General features: G+C 56.4%; 8 protein-coding genes across 8 annotated transcripts; 4 read left to right on the forward strand and 4 right to left on the reverse strand.

Moving 5' to 3' along the window:
- Nucleotides 1–489: 489 nt before the first annotated feature.
- Nucleotides 490–2751, forward strand: C7974DRAFT_67525 (uncharacterized protein). Its single transcript, XM_046147065.1, has 3 exons — nt 490–780; nt 861–2180; nt 2229–2751. Exons 1-3 carry the CDS (start codon nt 605–607, stop codon nt 2695–2697), a joined length of 1965 nt encoding a protein of 654 aa, XP_045992046.1. The 5' UTR covers nt 490–604; the 3' UTR covers nt 2698–2751.
- Nucleotides 2752–3629: 878 nt separating this feature from the next.
- C7974DRAFT_417714 (adaptin N terminal region-domain-containing protein) lies at nt 3630–6343 on the reverse strand (the record flags this gene model as incomplete). The annotated part of the gene is made up of 2 exons (XM_046144101.1): nt 3630–6259; nt 6304–6343. 2 exons carry the CDS (start codon nt 6341–6343, stop codon nt 3630–3632), a joined length of 2670 nt encoding a protein of 889 aa, XP_045992047.1.
- A 330-nt stretch (nt 6344–6673) lies between these two features.
- Nucleotides 6674–7378, forward strand: C7974DRAFT_286996 (uncharacterized protein; the record flags this gene model as incomplete). Its single annotated transcript, XM_046137628.1, has 1 exon — nt 6674–7378. A coding segment is annotated over one exon (705 nt), but the record flags the coding sequence as incomplete, so codon positions are not given.
- A 199-nt stretch (nt 7379–7577) lies between these two features.
- Nucleotides 7578–8475, reverse strand: C7974DRAFT_67561 (immunoglobulin E-set). The gene is made up of 4 exons (XM_046147066.1): nt 8298–8475; nt 7903–8222; nt 7803–7851; nt 7578–7750 (listed from the first exon to the last, which is right to left on the reverse strand). The coding sequence occupies exons 1-4, from the start codon at nt 8386–8388 to the stop codon at nt 7620–7622; spliced, it is 591 nt and encodes a 196-aa protein (XP_045992049.1). The 5' UTR covers nt 8389–8475; the 3' UTR covers nt 7578–7619.
- A 705-nt stretch (nt 8476–9180) lies between these two features.
- On the forward strand, nt 9181–11172 carry C7974DRAFT_367947 (apses transcription factor-like protein). Its single transcript, XM_046139884.1, has 5 exons — nt 9181–9508; nt 9567–9772; nt 9827–9989; nt 10045–10834; nt 10884–11172. The coding sequence occupies exons 1-5, from the start codon at nt 9442–9444 to the stop codon at nt 10909–10911; spliced, it is 1254 nt and encodes a 417-aa protein (XP_045992050.1). The 5' UTR covers nt 9181–9441; the 3' UTR covers nt 10912–11172.
- On the reverse strand, nt 11144–12086 carry C7974DRAFT_67614 (uncharacterized protein). The gene is made up of 2 exons (XM_046147069.1): nt 11934–12086; nt 11144–11880 (listed from the first exon to the last, which is right to left on the reverse strand). Exons 1-2 carry the CDS (start codon nt 11974–11976, stop codon nt 11366–11368), a joined length of 558 nt encoding a protein of 185 aa, XP_045992051.1. The 5' UTR covers nt 11977–12086; the 3' UTR covers nt 11144–11365.
- A 716-nt stretch (nt 12087–12802) lies between these two features.
- C7974DRAFT_67600 (succinyl-CoA ligase subunit alpha) lies at nt 12803–15739 on the forward strand. The gene is made up of 3 exons (XM_046147068.1): nt 12803–13542; nt 13590–14183; nt 14234–15739. The coding sequence occupies exons 1-3, from the start codon at nt 13099–13101 to the stop codon at nt 15359–15361; spliced, it is 2166 nt and encodes a 721-aa protein (XP_045992052.1). The 5' UTR covers nt 12803–13098; the 3' UTR covers nt 15362–15739.
- On the reverse strand, nt 15740–16622 carry C7974DRAFT_67590 (ubiquitin-like protein-like protein SMT3). Its single transcript, XM_046147067.1, has 2 exons — nt 16250–16622; nt 15740–16180 (listed from the first exon to the last, which is right to left on the reverse strand). The coding sequence occupies exons 1-2, from the start codon at nt 16475–16477 to the stop codon at nt 16118–16120; spliced, it is 291 nt and encodes a 96-aa protein (XP_045992053.1). The 5' UTR covers nt 16478–16622; the 3' UTR covers nt 15740–16117.
- Between the last annotated feature and the right edge of the window lie 180 nt (nt 16623–16802).

Raw genomic sequence — 16802 nt, forward strand, 5'->3', positions numbered from 1 at the left:
AGTGATGGCGCAACCACGAACACTGCGCTGTCGCTTCCTCTACCGTCGCCATCCCGCATCTGGCCAAGCTCGGGTGACTAAGAAGCTAGGAAGGCCTCTCGAGCTGTGTCAACCATGCCTCCCATACAAAGCCCGATGAGCAACGCTCGCCTGTGCCACAGTTCTTTACCGTCCGCTTTGCCGACCTCGCCTTGTTTCCATGAACGGCCGTGCCAGCCCTGCATCTGCGTCTGCGTCTGCGTCTGCAATCTCTGGTAGCTGGCAGTCTTTTTGCATCAGCGGCCCTTCCAGCTTCAGCATTTCCGCCTCGTCTCAAGTTTTCAGCGCCGGTAGTTCGCAGTCGCACAATTTGACCAGTCGATTTGCTTCCTAGAAAGTGCCAAAGATTTAATTCATGAGAGGTTGTGTTTTCCGGTGTCCCTTGGCACGTGTTCTCTCGTCCAAATTTGAGGAACACGCACTTCATTCGGCAGCTTTTCTTTCCTCGAAGGTCACACGCCACTCCACCTAGGAACAGCTGATTCGGACTATACCTAGCCTAAGCTGGTAGGAGACGACGAATTCCCATCGGGGTCGTCCGTCCGCCTCTTCTGCGGGTGGTGAAATGTCGTGGAGCGGGCCTGTGGCCGGTGCTACACCATACCAGGCAGCACCATATGCAAACAATCAATCTGGCTATGGCCAACATCCACCTCACCAGTATGGTCAGCACCCAACTTACGGTCAGTATCAACAGGGACCGCCGTATCCTGGGCCGCCGCAACGATCACACGACAGCAGGTAAGCGAACTTTTCCTTTCTCGGCCGTCAGTTCGATATGTTCTAGGCCTGTCAGTCGGCTTGTGTTGATGGGTTGTTAGACCACCTAAGAAGAAAGGCAATCCAATCATAACGCGTTATCCTCCTCCTCCAGGATATCGAGGGCCGGCACAGCCTCAGGGGCATTACCATACTGCTCAGCATTCTGCTCAGTATCAAGCCCCACCACAGCCTGGCTTCCCGCAAGTGCCTCCAGCACAACCTACCTATCCAGTCCAAGCTTATGCTGCTGCACCTCCCCAACAAGTATATCCCCCTCCACATTATGGACCTCCACAAGCATCTACTTATCCGCCATCGTACCCTCAAGGACAGAACTACCAATGGCCCTTGCAAAGCTTCCAACCAGGTCAACCCTCTTCACAGCCATCTCTTTACCCAGGCACCCAAGGCTATGCAGCACCAAACACATCATATCCACCATATCCGGCACGCACAACAGCAGTAGATGCTGGCCAGCAAGCGTACAATCATGTCAAGGGTTGGTCTCGGACACAATCGCAGCCAAATTATCCGCTACAGAATCAGTACAACGGGCAGAGTGGCTCAGATGTCGTTGACCAACCGATGACGGATTCCAATGCAACCCCAACACCTGCTACCGCCCATCTTGGTCAGGATCCATCAACATTATCGTCTCGTGCCACCTTGCATGATAATACGACAGACCAAAAGCCAGAACTCTATCTGGCATGGGATGATTGGGATTTTGATTTCGACGGCGCCATCTGGCCCAAAAGCAATGAACCCGTGGATCCAAATCTTAGTCTCGGTGTCATCATCTGGCATCCAGCCAAGCAGGTGACTCGAGCATTGCCGGCCACATTCGAGGAGGCCGAGGAGCAATCCCTGAAGCCCACTCCTGAAAAGCTAGGAAACGGCGAGTCAGTGTCCATCTATTTCACGACAGAGAATTCTCATGAGGCATTCCTAAACGTTAGGCAAACTGACGAATGGGATTGCATCAAGGATGATCCCGCCTTTGTGACCTTCGCGGACGAAGAGATGCAAAACAATCTCGTACCCATCGAGGACTGCATCGCCCAACGAGATCGGCCAGACGAGCTAGTCGATTTGGATGCCAGCACCGCGGACGCAGAGATGCACGAAGCTGATTGGAGTGTGATGGATCACCTAGAGCAAGTGTTGTCAGCGAGCGGCGAGAAGCCTAGATCTACGAGCCGAGACCGTACATCACAACATTGTAGACCTCAGACGCAAGAAGATATACTTGCCTCACTTGGAGTTACAGGCTTGCCTAAGCCTGTGTCAGAAGAGTCAGTGCCTTTTCCAGCTCCGGTGCAAGAGATTGAGTCAATTGTCTCGCTGCCTGAGAAACCCAGTCTACCTTTACAATCCTCGTCAGTCAAGCCAATGCTCGCTTGCGTTAAGAAGCTAATGATTGCTAGTACAATATCTCGACCTCAGGCAGAGCAGCAGAGAAGTCAGTCATTAAGTGGCGCTCCTGCCAGCAGTGCCCACTCTCTGCTGCAGCGATCCTATGGCTCGATATCCTCTTCAATCGTAGGTCCACCTCCGCCCCCTCCGCCTCCTCCGGAGCAAAACCGATACGATCCCTGGAACCCCAGCAACCGTCACCAGCAATATCACGCCAAAGGCTTTAATGGGGGGCGAGGAAGTCCTGCTCGGTCTGAGGCTAGCAATGGAACCGCAGCTGGGTCTGACTTTGGAATCGAGAACCCGACCGATCTCAATGATATATCCCTTACCCCTGGTTCGAAGTCCGAACGCAACGACAGCTCTGCGTCCAGGAAGAGGAGCTATGGTGATACTGACGCCGACGACGATCGCGTACGAGAGCATGATGATCATACCAAGAGGAAGCGTCGCTCCCAAGTTGATGCAGCATATGGGTAAGGACTCAAACTTTATACAACACTTGACTTTTGTCTTTAACCAGTGTTACTGACGACTAGCAGCCGCCGTTAGGTTTGTTTGCAGTCCGGTTCGATCCTGTCGTCGATGCAGATCCTGCCTCGCCACCATTCAGACCCTCTGGTTGACACCAGTCCGTTCATCGTTCGCCGAAGGCACATTGGGGCGATCAGCACTACAGATTGACTGACATTTTGTTTTTTTGTTTCTACATTCTTTCATCACTCACGATGGGGCATAGCATGGCGTTATTGCGTTCTTGGTCACCCCCAAGGCCTGGTTTGACGTCTTCCGTATCTTCACGATTGTCTGGCATCAAAATCTTTCTTTATAAGCCTGTCGCATACTGTCTTCCCCCTTCTGTTTACTGCTACTGTTGTTGTATTCAGTTCTCAGTCTATTTTCACAAGCATCTATTATTCACTAATTTTCACGTATGCATGAGGTATGCGCAGGCCAATCTCCAGTTCCATGTCCAAGTACTGCTCTCTTCTAGTTCATCTGCGTGTCTTAAAGTTTGGTTGCAGGTGATTAATCCGGTAGAGTGGAATACAGCAGGTGAGTTGGCTGTTCATACGATCTGCGCCGACGTGATTTGCGGAGCTTGCACTTTATTGTCGAAAAGCTGCGGTGCAGTTGTCAGGCGTTCGCGTCGATACTTGTAATGAGAGTGTTTGGGACTGTCGAAATCTTGTAGGTGGTTATGAGATACAGCTCAACTCGCAATCAGTTCTATAGATGTGGGTGGGCGTACAAGACTACGGTGAAAGCTCTCTATGTGTTACGCATTCACGAGGCCCAGCGGCTTGTGGCTGACTATCCGGATGGGACAGTAGGACAGATAACAAGTAGATGCTTGTGACAGAGGATTGATTCTTTAGTGGGCATTTCATGCCGCTTGTTTCCGCCAAAGGTTACTTGACAAGCCTGTCGTTCTCGTCGCCACTTTCACTCTCTGTCTCATATTCGCTCTCTTCTTCGCTCTCCCCCTCATCGTCGTCTTCTTCATCGTCATCATCAGTCTCTTCACTCCCACTGCTCTCTGCCAGCCAATCATCAAGCGTTTTCTCCTTCTGTGCCGGCTTCTCTGCGGCCCCGACTCCATTCGACCGGTAAGAAGCAATAGTCTCAGGCATCCTCTGCCTCTCGTTATCAACCTGCGCTGCAGCATCCAGCCTCTCACTCGCACTCATGTTCTTGGCAACCTCATACGCAGAAACGTAATTTGACGAAGACGTCTCGTCACGCAACGACGGATCAGGTTCTTTGCCCTCTCTCACCCACGGCGGTAAATCTTCATACCCGCGCAGACCGCCGACACCGCCTTCATCACCAATGACTAGTGATGCGGAGCCCAGGACATAGTTCTTGCGTGTCTCGGATGGCGAGGGGATGTGTGGAACCGGCTTCGGCGCGAGCAAGAGGAGCGAGGCTAATTGAGTTGAAGACGGTAACGACAAGAGAGATCTGTACACACGGGCGCGGTCGCGGAGGTCGTAAGAAGTGTCGTATCGTGTCAATGCGAGGATGTAGTTATACAATGCTTCGATTTGATGTGGTGACTCTTTGTGTTGGGGCTCGATAGGCGTAGGGTTTTCGAGATGTTCGTCGCGGAAACCACCCTCTTCTTCGGGCATGTCTAGCAGGGTAGTGGTTGATTCTAGAGTCTCTTCTTGTTTCACAGGGGAGGGTGGGGGGTTGGCGTGTAGATGGTGAATGTAGACCTTGGCCGCTAGAAGCATAATCTGCAGCTTTGCGGGCTCTGCTTCCTCAGCAAAGCCCTTTGCTAAAATGCGTAACACGTCTGCTGCAATGTTGTTGTCTGGGTCAAGACCGGCGAACTCGCCAACAAGCCATATTATACTCGCACGTGCTTGTGGACTTGTTGCGGCGTCGAGATGTTTTGCCAGTCGGACCACGGTTGTACGGTGAGCATCTGGGTTGCGCTGGATGAGGTGGCGGATGACTTCAAGCGACTCGGCAACGAGATGGACGTCTGCGGAGCCAATATGCTTCAGAAGCAGTCTCAAGCATCGCGCTGACGTTTGCGGGCTTGTAGCGGGGCTTTGCGAGCATCTACCTATCGCACGAACGGATTCCTTGACGAGGGCCGGGTCCAGACTGCCAGAGTGTGAGAAATGACTGAGCTCCGCCAGAATCAAGCTCTGTAGCCTGGGCTGGGCGTGGGGAAAGATCAGTGTTAGCAGCTCCAATTTGAGCCGCCAGACATGCGGAGCGTCGGTCGAGCGGACCAGAAAATGTGTGTAGTACCTGACGAATGGCTCCGGGTGTGTTAAACAGACTTGGACAATGTTGTAGAGAGCAACATGCTGGATGTCTCCAGCCGACCGCAGAAGCGAAACCAAGGGTCCGACAGCCAAGACGACGTAGTCGGGAGTGCCCAAGTATAGGTACGTGCGGGCCACGGCAATGACGACTGCAGCATTGCGCGACTGGAGGAGAGAAAGACAGCTCTTCAGCAGAAGCTCGAGGTCCGGGTCAAGGACGACGACGTGTTCAAAGTCCTGGTCGTCGTCCTCTTCTGTCTCGTCGTCGCTTTCGCTTTCGTAGAAGCCCTTTGTGGACTTTGCAGGTTTCGACGTCGTGGTCACGGCGGGCACGGCTCTCTTGACCTTCCTCGTCCGCCTCGGGAAGCACTTGCGCGAGTAGACCATCATGAGCTGCAGGGTGGCCAGCTGGGCCCACTCGTCCATGTCCGGCAGCTTGCGCACGAGGGCGCGGTAGTGCGGGTGGATCAGGTCCAGGCGGGCGGGGCAGATGTCGAGGAAGGCGGCGACGGCGGCGCCGGTGACCAGGTACTGCTTGTCGGCGAGCAGGGTCGAGAGGTACTCGAGCAGCTGCGGCTCGGTGGCGGGGTCCAGGCGGTAGCACTTGGGGATGGCCAGGGCGGCGGCGCGGCGCACGTGGGGCGACATGTCGGCGGCGCCGCGCTTGATGGCCAGGCTCACGATCTGGCTGATGACGGGCACGCGGATGCCGGACATGACGCGCAGGGCGAGGGCGCGCAGCTGCGGGTTCTGGTCGGTGAGCGACTTCTGGATGGTGTTGATGGACAGCAGGGCCGTGTCGGGCTCGTGCTCGGCGTGCTGCAGCAGGTAGATGTACACGAGCTTCTTGACGGGCAGCGACGGCGACGCAACGTTCTTGATGACGTGCGAGAAGAAGGGCAGGGTCTGCGACGGCGGCTGGCGGTAGGACATGGTGACGACGCGGCGGAGGCCCTCGAGCACATCGCGCTCGGCGCGGCTGTCGAGCAGCTTCTTGAGCTGGGCCGAGGGCAGCGGGCGCGCGGGCGGCTTGCGGGCATTGCTGGCGTCGCGGGCGGCTTCGAGCGTCAGGTCGCGGGCTGTGGAGAGGGACCAGTGAGCGAAGTTCGACGGGTGCATGGCCGCGGGCAGGGTGAACCCCAGGCGCGGGCGTGGCGGGCAGCGGGCAGCAAGGCCGCGACAGACGGCCGGGCACGGCGCCAGCACCGCAAGCAGCGGCAGCGCAAATTTGCAGGGCTGGGGGGGCGCTGGGGGCGCTGGGGGCACGGGGGGCACAGAGGAGCAGCGGACCCGCACATACCAGTCTCCAGCAGGCTCGAGATGCGGCTGATGGATTGCATGGCAGCCCGGCGGGACCGGCGCGCGCCAGCTCGGCGTGCTCAGCTCAGCGCGGCAGCGTGCCGATGCGAGTTCGGGGGGGGGGAGGGCCGCGCGCAGCGGGCAGGGCGGGCAGATGGGAGGAGGGGTGGTGGGCAGCGGGCGGCAGTGTGTGATGGCGCGACTGAGCTGCAGAGCGCCGCGGGGATGCTCGCCGCCTTCCCATTTGCCCGCCCCAGCACCGGCACCAGCCACAGCCGCAGCCCGCCGCCCTCACCACTGCTGCCGCTGCCATCACGACTGCGACTGCGGTTGCTATGGCCGCTGTGCCCGCGCCCGCCCGCGCCCCACCACCGACCGTACTGCGCCCGCTGACGCTGCCGGCCCTGCTCGACCGCCTGCTTGCCCCGCCCGCGTCGCCGGCCACGGTCGTCGTGTGCGCAGACCGCGCCAGCTTCGTCGCCGCCCTCGCCCGCGCGCTGCAGCCCCAGGGCACGCGTCCGGGCCGCGGCCTGCAGCAGCGGCTGGCCCCGACCGTCCACACGCTGTCCGTCGCGCGCCACGTCGGCCTCGCCTTCTGCCCCTCGGTGCAGGCCCTGCTGGCCTTCCTGGCCGCGTACGGCCGCCCGCGACAGGCGCACGGGCAGCACGGCGCGGAGAGCGGGGGCGGGGCGGCCCTGGTGCTGGTGAACCTGCTGGCGCTGCACAAGCCGACCCCGTCGTTCTCCGCCCAGGGCCTGTCGCGCGCCTTTGCCGCTGCCGTCGACGCCGCCGCGAGGACTGGGGCCGCCCTGCAGCTGGTCGAGTGCGAGGACTGGCAGCAGGCCGGTGAGCTGGACCCCGCCGTGCTGGACCCCGCCGTGCTGCCCCCCGCCGACGACGCAGCCATGTCGGACGGCGACCCCGACGACCGCATGCACGACCCGTGGGACCAGGACGTGTCCATCCTCAACGTCTCCGCGCGACGCTTTGGCTCCGCCGCCGGCGAGCGCTCGTGGGCCGGGCGCACCGTCACGGCAGAGAGAATCGCGGCACGGTGGTTTCGCTTCCAGCATCTTGCCGGTCGTCACACAAACTCAGAGCCCGCTTGAACACTGCCAAATGTCCTGCAATACGTGCAGAACGTGCAAATGTCTTGGTTCGCTATGCTATGGGTTGTTGCGTCTGGAAATCATCGACTTCGTCAGCCATTGAGTCGTCATTGGGCGCGCCCTGACATCCATATCCACCGCTTGGTCTGCATCCAATGCCAGCTAAGTGGCCAGCCACTTCGAATCAGATATCGCCCGCGCCGAGCCCTCACCAGTCCTTCTTGATGTCGAAGGACCACACAAACTGCAGATGAGTCTGGTTGTCGTCGTCAACGAACTTGGACACGGCCGTGTAGTGGCCGCGGCCAAGCATGCCGGAAGGAGCCGTCTCGGGTTCGACTGCAGTCGTGTTAGCCCATGTGGGGTTGTGTGACATCTAGGCCCGACTTACACTTCTTCTCGTAGAACGGCTTCTCTTCTGTGCTGGGTCCATACGAGCCCTGTCCAAACAGTTAGCGTCTTCCTGCTTGTGATACAACGCCGTGCCCTACCATCATCTCCTGCATCTTGTTGCTGACACCCATGCGTGTAACCTTCTGGAGGTACTTTAGGCCAGCCAGAATCTCGTGCTGCACCTTGAACTGCGCCTTCATGCGGAACGTAGCTCCCTCCTTGATCACAAAGGGCTTCTTCTCGAGAGCCTCAAGAGCGCCAGGGGACTTGAGGTCGATGATGATGTCGGGTCGGCCCTCGACTTCGAGTCCGAGCGAGTAGATGATGCATTTGCGGGGGTCGTTGGGGTCGGAGATGTCCTTGCCCTGGCCAAGGCCAAGGGAAGCTTTCCACTTGTTCAGCGCCTCGTCCTCCTTGTCTGTCGGGCGTAGAGTCAGCAATCACAGCAATTGCAGTAGTCGAGGCGATGAGAGCCGAAGCTGACCTCACTTACCCAAGTTCTGGTACTCGTCGAGCGTCTTCTTCTCGCCAACCCGGAAGCCCTCTGTCTGCTCGGCGCGGAGGTCATCGTGCTGGTCGGCCATGGCTGCTTGCGAAGAATGGGTGGGTAAGTTCTGGATACCTGAGGTAGACTACGGTGTGTTTGAAGACGAGTGTGTTGCTGCTCGTTGGACAGCCTCGACTTAGCAATAGTGGGGCAGGCATTCACCGCTTGATGCAAGAGCCACAGGGTACGAGGCGGGGCGCGCGACAGCACCTCAGATCTGCAATCGCTGCTCGTGCTGTACCACCAAGACGTTTGTTCCTTCTGCGAACCAGTGACATGCAGAGCGGCGTGCATGTCCACGTCGCACGTCGCTGCCTGCGCAAGGTTGAGACACCAGACAGCCGCTGTCTTTGGTCGGGTTGCAGTGAGCTCCACAGCTCGACGTGCCCCTGTCCAAATCCAACGGGCCCTTAATTTTGGAGCATCCTTCAACACTGGCGATCCAGAGAATAGACATGCCCGTGATATGAGTTCTTACCGTGTCAAGAAGTACCTGGCCAGCCGCTCCACAGGCTTTGCCATCCGCTGCAGCGAAGGGCTTACTCCCAAGCACCCCTGGTGCAGAACGGCTACGGGGCAGGCTTGGGGTTTGGCAATGCGACTCGCTCAAGAAACCGACTGCGAGCGATTGGTGGGCTGCTCACCGCGTGTCTAAGAAACACCACTGAATCGGCGCCGTGTTAGGACTCAAGCATCGAATGACCAATCGGCACGTCCAAGAAGGTAGAAGCTCGAATTGCAGCCAGTGAAATTTCGCGACTCATGGGAATGCGGGCATCAGGGACCGACAAAGCGAGCCTAGCGTGCGATCCGTTCCATAGCTCCTTCCTCCTCCCAGACGCGACAAACCTCCAAGCTCAATATCGTCGACGCTCGCGCACCTTTCCTTCACCTTGACCAAGACGCGCCCGAGCCTTCTGCCTGCCAACGCTTGATCGCGTTGTTGTCTTCGATTCTTCGCCCTCGCAACACGCTCCTCTCCGCGACTCCCGCGCTACGTCGCCGTGACGCTCCACTCTTGCCGCGACCACACCACGCTGCGCGCCTCACCACACTACATCACTTGTGACCAACATTTATACTCGCGACAATGTCTACGACGCGTCAATTTCCCGAGCGCATGAACCCGCTCCTTGAGCCAACGGACAGCACCGCCAGTACGTACCTATGGCGCATCGCGCATATCGCGTCGCAGTAGCTGACCGTGTCCCGCAGTCGAGATTCTCATCGAGAGGCGCCGCCTGGGTCAAACAAACCTTGGTACCAAGACTGGCGTGACTGGTGTGACCAGCGCGACCAAGCCGCAGAACAGTGGCCTGTTTGACTACGCGCATCTGCGCGTGCCTCTGCCCAAGGACCTCTCTGGCTCTGAGATTTTCATGCCCGGCAGCAACGGATATCCAGTATCCTACTTTTTAATGGTACGACGATGCATCGACGGCAAAGCGCAAACACTGGACTAACGATGAGGACAGCGCCGCAGCAGCGATGGGTACATCAGCGCAACTGGCATGTTCAAGGCCGCGTTCCCTTGGGCCACGCTGGCCGAGGAAGAAGCCGAGCGCAAGTACCAGAAGACGTTCCCCTCTGCGGGCCCCGACGAGGTCGCAGGCAGCGTCTGGATCGCGCCAGAAGAGTGTAAGTGAAGAAGCTATCTGCGCAAAGCGCGCGCGGCTAACGAGATTCCGCACAGCACTTTCACTTGCCGACGAGTACTCGATGCGCCACTGGGTTCTAGCGCTATTGGACAATGAGCCAATCGAGAAGGGCGCAAAGGACAAGCACAACGTTCACATCCAAGCACCCCCAAAGTTCGATCTGAGCAAGGCGCAAAACGTTAAGCTTCCTCCTCACACCGCGTCGCTGCGCACAACCCGCGCCCGATCTACCAGGAGTGTGTCGCCTAGTAAGATGGCTACACCGAGCCGCAAGCTCGCCACGCCTCGCAAGTCGCGCGCTACCCGCGGCCGCTCTGAGGCTATGAAAGCCGAAGAGATTTTCCAAAGCATCGCGACTGAGTCGCCGTCGTCAGCGCTGGTCTCCAACGGTGTGAAGCCGTCGGAGTCGCTCGTGGCCGCGAGTGGAGATGTTCAGGACGCGCAAGACAGCGGTGTCAAGTCCGAGACGGTGCGCATCGAAGTCAAGGAGACTGTCGAACAGAAGGGAGACTCGGAAGTTACAACGACAAACGTCCAAATTGACGTGCCTGCAACATTCCCAGAGCTACGCGAGCCCGAGGACCCGACCAAGATGATCGAGGAAGCCAAACGCATGGTCGAGGAGGCACGAGAGCTGGATGCTGGCGCTTCGAGCACCCTCACATCGTCCAAGCGCAAGGTCGAAGATGTCCTTGACCCGGAGGAGCTCGAAGCCGAGAGACCGGCCAAGCTCACCAAAAAGCTGTACACGACAGAGCAGAAGCTTACAAAGGAGAAGGTTACAAGGAGAGCGCTTGTCGGCCTGACAGTAATGGCAGCACTTGGGTCAGTACACTCACATTCGTTCCCCGACACACCAGCTAACACAGCTCAGCACGGCCATCCAGTACTTCGCAGTATAGCTGGGAGGTAGCATGTTTCCTTAGTTCCTGACGGTCGGCTTTTTGTCTGCATTACCAGTGTTGGATTCTGAATTCATTCTGTATTCGTCGATCACACACGATCTACTTATAGCAGATACCTTACAATCTTCTGCTCATTTGGCGTTTGCATGTCCTTGCGGTTGGACGGTGTACATTCGTTTGTACAATGGTTGGGATGGGGCAACCATCTCCAATGATGAAGTAGAGTATTTTAATGAAATTCCTCGCGCTCGCTGTTTGAGGGCGCCGTGCATTTCACCATGGCCAGCTATGTTATGTATGTAATATGTACAAGGTCAAGAAAAAATGCTTAACTCGCAAGACAGTCGTCCAGTGGCCAGGTGGATCTGGAGGGGACATGATATACACGAGAGGGGAGCCATGAATCATCAGCAGCGTCACGTCGAGTTGCCCGTCCTGCAACCGACCAGGCCTAATCATCCCACACAGCCTTCTTCCTGGCCTCCCGTTCCTCTCCCTCCTTCTTCTCCCTCTCCCTCTCCTCATTGCGCCTCTTCCTCTCCTTCTCTCGCATCGCCCGGTCAAACTCCCTCTCTTCTTCTGTCCTCTTCGGCGCACGTATGCCCAGCGCTCCCGCAATCATCCGCCCCGCAACCGCAGTTGTCTTCTCGGGCCGTTTATCTAGTCCCGAACTCACGCCACTGTCGCCGCGCAACCGCCCGGCGCCATAGACCGAGTCATCCGGAAAGTCAAAGGGAGTCGGGGACGCGGGGGTTGGCGGCGGAGGGTGCGGGGGGAGCTCATCATTGTTCGCAGTGCTTGCGGTGCTAATGATCGACAGCGGAGCATCAGAAGCCTCGGTCTCGGTGTCGGAGCCGGAGGACTCGAGATCCCAGCTGTCGGCAACGGGTTTGGATTTTGGCTTGTGGAGCGGCTTCTGGGGGACGGTGGTGGAGAGCTTCAGGTGTGAGAGGGTGGCTACGATCTCTGGGTGCGTGTCAGTGGTGGCATCTTGGATCGCGCATGTGAGGATGGCGTACCCGTTTCGCTGGGCGTTTTGCGGATGGAATCTGCGGCTGACATGGTTCGAATATGTGTGTCGACGTTGTCTCAATGGGATTGCGAGCGCAGACAGGATTCAATGGCGTGAGCGGGAGGTTTTGCGGGGTAGTCTGGGGATTGCAACGGTGCGGTCAAGTGTTGGAGCACGATGTGTAACAATGCCTGGTGACCAGGGAAGCGAGATATTTTTGTAGCTGTACAACAAAGCAAGGAACAGCCCACCACTAAACCATTTCTATATTCACAGACTAACGTGAAACACCTCTCGTCCACGGCGATGTTCCGATGAGCCCGCGCAAGCATCCCAAGATCGTGTATGCGTCCACCAGAAATTGTGGGGAGGGTGCGCGTCATCCAGATCCATGCCTATTGCTGCCAGGGGCCCCGCTGTTTCCAGCCGTCTCTGCAACCTTCTAGACTCAGATGGTTCCGAGTATTTAAAGAACCGTGGGCGGTGAGGCTGCTGTGTTGGGAGCCCGTCAGTCCTGTGAGTGAGGCGCATTGTTATGTAACGTGATGGACGACCAGGGCGCATTGCGTGTTCCTGCATTACAACAGGGAAGAACGCGTCGTTGGCGGGCGATCAGTTCGAGAACGTTGGAGTCCTCATAAGAGACATCCACAATAGCTGTAGCATCATTAAGCTATAGCAACACTGAAATGTTATCTTTAGTACTACGCACAACGTTGGGTGTATGACAGGTCAAATCTGAGTAATGACCATTTTCCTCTAAACAACAACATGTGACGGCGGATACCATCTGCATGGCGTGTTCCGAGGTCGAACACACATTGTCGCCATCAACCCCGTCAACATCGCGACTCGAAATCTATAAGCAGCCTCAAGCATGTGCCCGGGACACAAACACGCTCTGAGGCTGCTCCGAATGCCGGCGGCTGAGGGGTAGCCAGCCGGTTACTCGCAAGTAGCCGCCGGTTATGCCCAGATTCCATCTCTGGTGCGCGTCACTCAAAACTACGGCTCTCCCCAAAACTTTTTGAAGCACTAAATCAAGGCCTTGAAAGCTCGATTGGGTGTTCTTGAAGGGCGCACAAGCTGTACTGCTGTTGCGAGACGCGTGTCCGTTCCTTTGTTTTCTGATCGTGCCTCACAAGTTGCTGCTACGAGCTTGAGACCGTGTCATGATTTCACGACACGCAGGCTGCTTGAGCAGCAAAGCACTTGGCTCCCAATATTTGAACCGACGTATACTCCAAGCAGCCTTCTCTACAACACCAAGATGCAATGGATACGATGACACCATCCAGAATCTGAAAATTGGCTCGCACACTCGTGTCATATTCCAAGGTTTCACAGGAAAGCTCGCTACAGCCAATGCACAGGAGTCAATCGCATGGGGAACAAATGTCGTCGGTGGAACGAACCCAAAGAAAGACGGACAGGAACATTTAGGTCTTCCTGTTGTTGGTTCTGTACGGAAGGCCATGGAGCAGTTGAAGCCGGATGCGACTGGTATCTATGTCGCAGCGCCTCAAGCTGCAGCTGCCATTGAAGAAGCCATCGAAGCAGAAGTGCCACTCATTGTTGCAGTCGCAGAGCACATTCCTATCCACGACATCATGAGGGCAAGTAGTCCTGATGAGAATGCAAGACACATGCTGACTGATACCAGATACACTCCATGTTGAAATCACAATCGAAATCAAGACTCGTTGGCGCAAACGCACCAGGCATCATATCGGCTATTGGGCGTTGTAGAATCGGTTTCCAACCCTTGCCTACCTTTTCGCCCGGTCACATAGGCATCATCGCAAAATCAGGCACTCTGTCATACGAGACTGTAGGCTCCCTCACAAGAGCAGGCGTGGGGCAAAGTCTATGCATCGGTATGGGCGGTGATGTGATCGCCGGAACCAACTTTGTGGACGCATTGAAGGTCTTCGAGACAGACGATGACACAGAAGCCATCATCCTAGTAGGTGAGCTGGGTGGCACCAATGAAGAAGAGGCCGCAGACTGGATCAAGGACTACAACAAGCGAATGTCGAACCCTAAGCCAATCGCTGCCTGCATCGGTGGCTTCCAAGCAAAACCTGGGAAGGTTACTGGCCATGCAGGAGCCTGGACTGGCCTCGGAGAAGGAAATTCGGAAGTCAAATACAAAGCGCTTGAGGCTGCTGGAGTCACTATGGTTGATCATCCAGCCAAGTTCGGCGGTGTGATGAAGAATATCTTGGCAAGTTCTGGCCGTAACGTGAGGAAGATCGTAAGTTGCAGCTTCCAGCGTGCGCATGATAGCTTTAACAAGAATATCAGGAGCAATCCGCAGCTCAAGCGCGTCGAAGCTATCACACATCGGCCCGCCAGGTGAACTGGAACCCAACACGGACAAAAGCCCAACAGCAGAAGCGCTCGCTGCATCTATCAGCTGAGCAAAACGCCAACATCCTCAGGAAGTATAACATTAATGTGGTCTCGAAGCCTGAAGACCAACAATCAAGCCACTACCTTGGAATCTCACCTCACCGTGTGAACCGCTCTCCTTCGATTATCGCGAGCCCTACCGCCAACCCAGATCAACTACATCAGCGCGTGCGAAGATTTACATTCGACTATAGAGAAGGTCCTTCATCAAAGGCCATTAACGATGCGATGGCGTGGTTACAGCTTGATGCCGCACCCCCAAAGGCAAAAGCCCAGGTAGCCGAAACGATACAAAGTTTGTGGAAGCTGTACACGGAGAAGGAAGCCATTGACGCGCACGTCGCCCTCTCCCTCAACCCCAACAAAGACGAAATCCAGATCTACAATCCCTATCTCTTCTTCGACGATGCCGCCTACCGCTCCAACCAGCGGCAAGCCGACCTGCACGGACTCCGCGACAAGCTCTCGCCTACCGAACTTGAAGCCGAGGAAGCCGGTATCGTGTACATTCCGCTGGACACGCCACAGCCCGACAGTCGTCTACAAGCTAGCAGCCAGACCCCACCGGAAACATCGAGCTTGACAGCCGGTGAGCCAAGAAATCTGGTGGGTACGTTGGTCAATGGAGCGGGACTGGCGATGAACACCAACGACGCTCTGCATCTGCGACTGTCCCAGCCGCCCTACTCGACTGCAAATGCGAATTTCCTTGACACCGGCGGCAAAGCGACAAGCCAGACTATCAAGACCTCGTTCAAACTCATCCTCGCGGATCCACGCGTAGCTGTCGTCTTCGTCAACATATTCGGCGGCCTGACGCTAGCGGACATGATTGCTGAAGGAATTATTCTCGCATTCAAGGAGCTGGGCGTCAACAAGCCGGTGGTGGTGCGCTTAAGAGGTACCAATGAGGAGAAGGGGCAAGAAGTTCTGGCGAAAGCGAATTTGCCCATCTTCGCAATCAACGACTTCGAGGAAGCAGTCAAGAAGGTCGGTGAGCTTGCTAATGCGAGAAGCTAATGAAGAGTACTGTGAATGTTCAGAATCGAGCTTGGAAGTGGTGTGGCGTCTATCTCTTTGCATATTTTCTACAAAGCAAGGATAGCGGGTCGCAGAAACACGGGCTGTTCTTTGAAGCTACTACTACTGCGAAATATCTCACACTACACCTTGATTATTTAGCAGAAAGGATCAAGAGCTGTTTGCAGATGCTACTTTGCGCTGATGTGACTGTATATCCGATCTTAGATAGATATAGTATCCGATCCAAAGAAATGGTTCTCAAATGTCAGCAATCTAGTATTAGATCAAAGGCATGGGATCTGAAATGCCCTCGCGGCTTGATTACAGCCGTTGATTAGTCAGCTCCCAAACGTGGAAATGGCTGTCCACCTGGAGCTTGCGAGGATGCTAGGTATCAACTTTAGACTGGGTCGTATGCGGAAGGACAGTGGCACATGCATGGGGATAGGTGCTCGAATCCATTCAAATCGACATCGCGGCACATGACATTCCTTGAAAACTGTATGCAAGCACGATCGGCGTCGCTCCGTGCGAGCCCAATGATTCCGTAAACGCCAAATTCCGAATCGTCCAGGTCATAACTGAGGAGCCATCCTTATACCACCTTCGCCGGCGCTAAAAGCATAGATCTCTGTTGAGTTCTCCAAGCCATGTACTTCGTGCGTAGTGTCGAGTAGGTAAGTGGGCGGAAGCGTACGGCTGCATGTGTGGTGCTATGGTGCTAGCAAGCGGCTGCGCCGATGTTGTCACCAACTACCAGCTGCCGCCGATCTGCTCCTGGTGCACCTCAAGTGTGTCACCATCCTGCATGTCAAGCTGTCCATATGTTAGTCCTGATCCGTAGACATTTGAATTGTTGGCGGCTGCTGCGGCTGATGGACATACTGTGTCTGGGTTGTCGGTAGGCCCCACGCGCGTGCCCTCAAACAGGAATCGCACGCTGTTGATGTTCTTGCCCTGACGATCGCAGAAGGCATTCATGAGCTTGCCAAGCTGAGTTGTGCGCTTGATCTTGAAGAAGACCTCGTTGTTGTTGTCGGTGACCTTGATGTTCAAGTGCTCAGAGGGACCAGCATCCTCAGGCTTCTGAGCTGGCGAACCGTTGTCGGACATTGTGTTTGTGCGTGGGGCTTGTGCGTCGGGTTGGACGTAGGCGTGGTGTGGTTGGTGGATTTGCAGCGGCGCAAGGCTGTCTCTCGCGTCAGTGGGTGTTCGGAGGCGGTAGGAGTCGAGCGGAGGGCCGTTGGGCGGCGGGGAACTACCTTTTATATGTCACGGAGGTAACCGAATGGCCGGCGTTGGGTCGCGAATCGAGTCAGGTGACAGAAAGCTTAGTGAAGGTGCGCAAACGCGTCGAGTGATTGCAGAGTAACGGTGGCAAAGGTAAATGGTGAGAGGGACTAGAAGGCGCAAGCAGCTGTCGCGAAGAAGTGAGGTG

Source organism: Boeremia exigua, assembly GCF_020726555.1.
Source record: "Boeremia exigua strain MPI-SDFR-AT-0100 chromosome Unknown C7974scaffold_13, whole genome shotgun sequence".
Classification (NCBI taxonomy): Eukaryota; Fungi; Ascomycota; class Dothideomycetes; order Pleosporales; family Didymellaceae; genus Boeremia; species Boeremia exigua.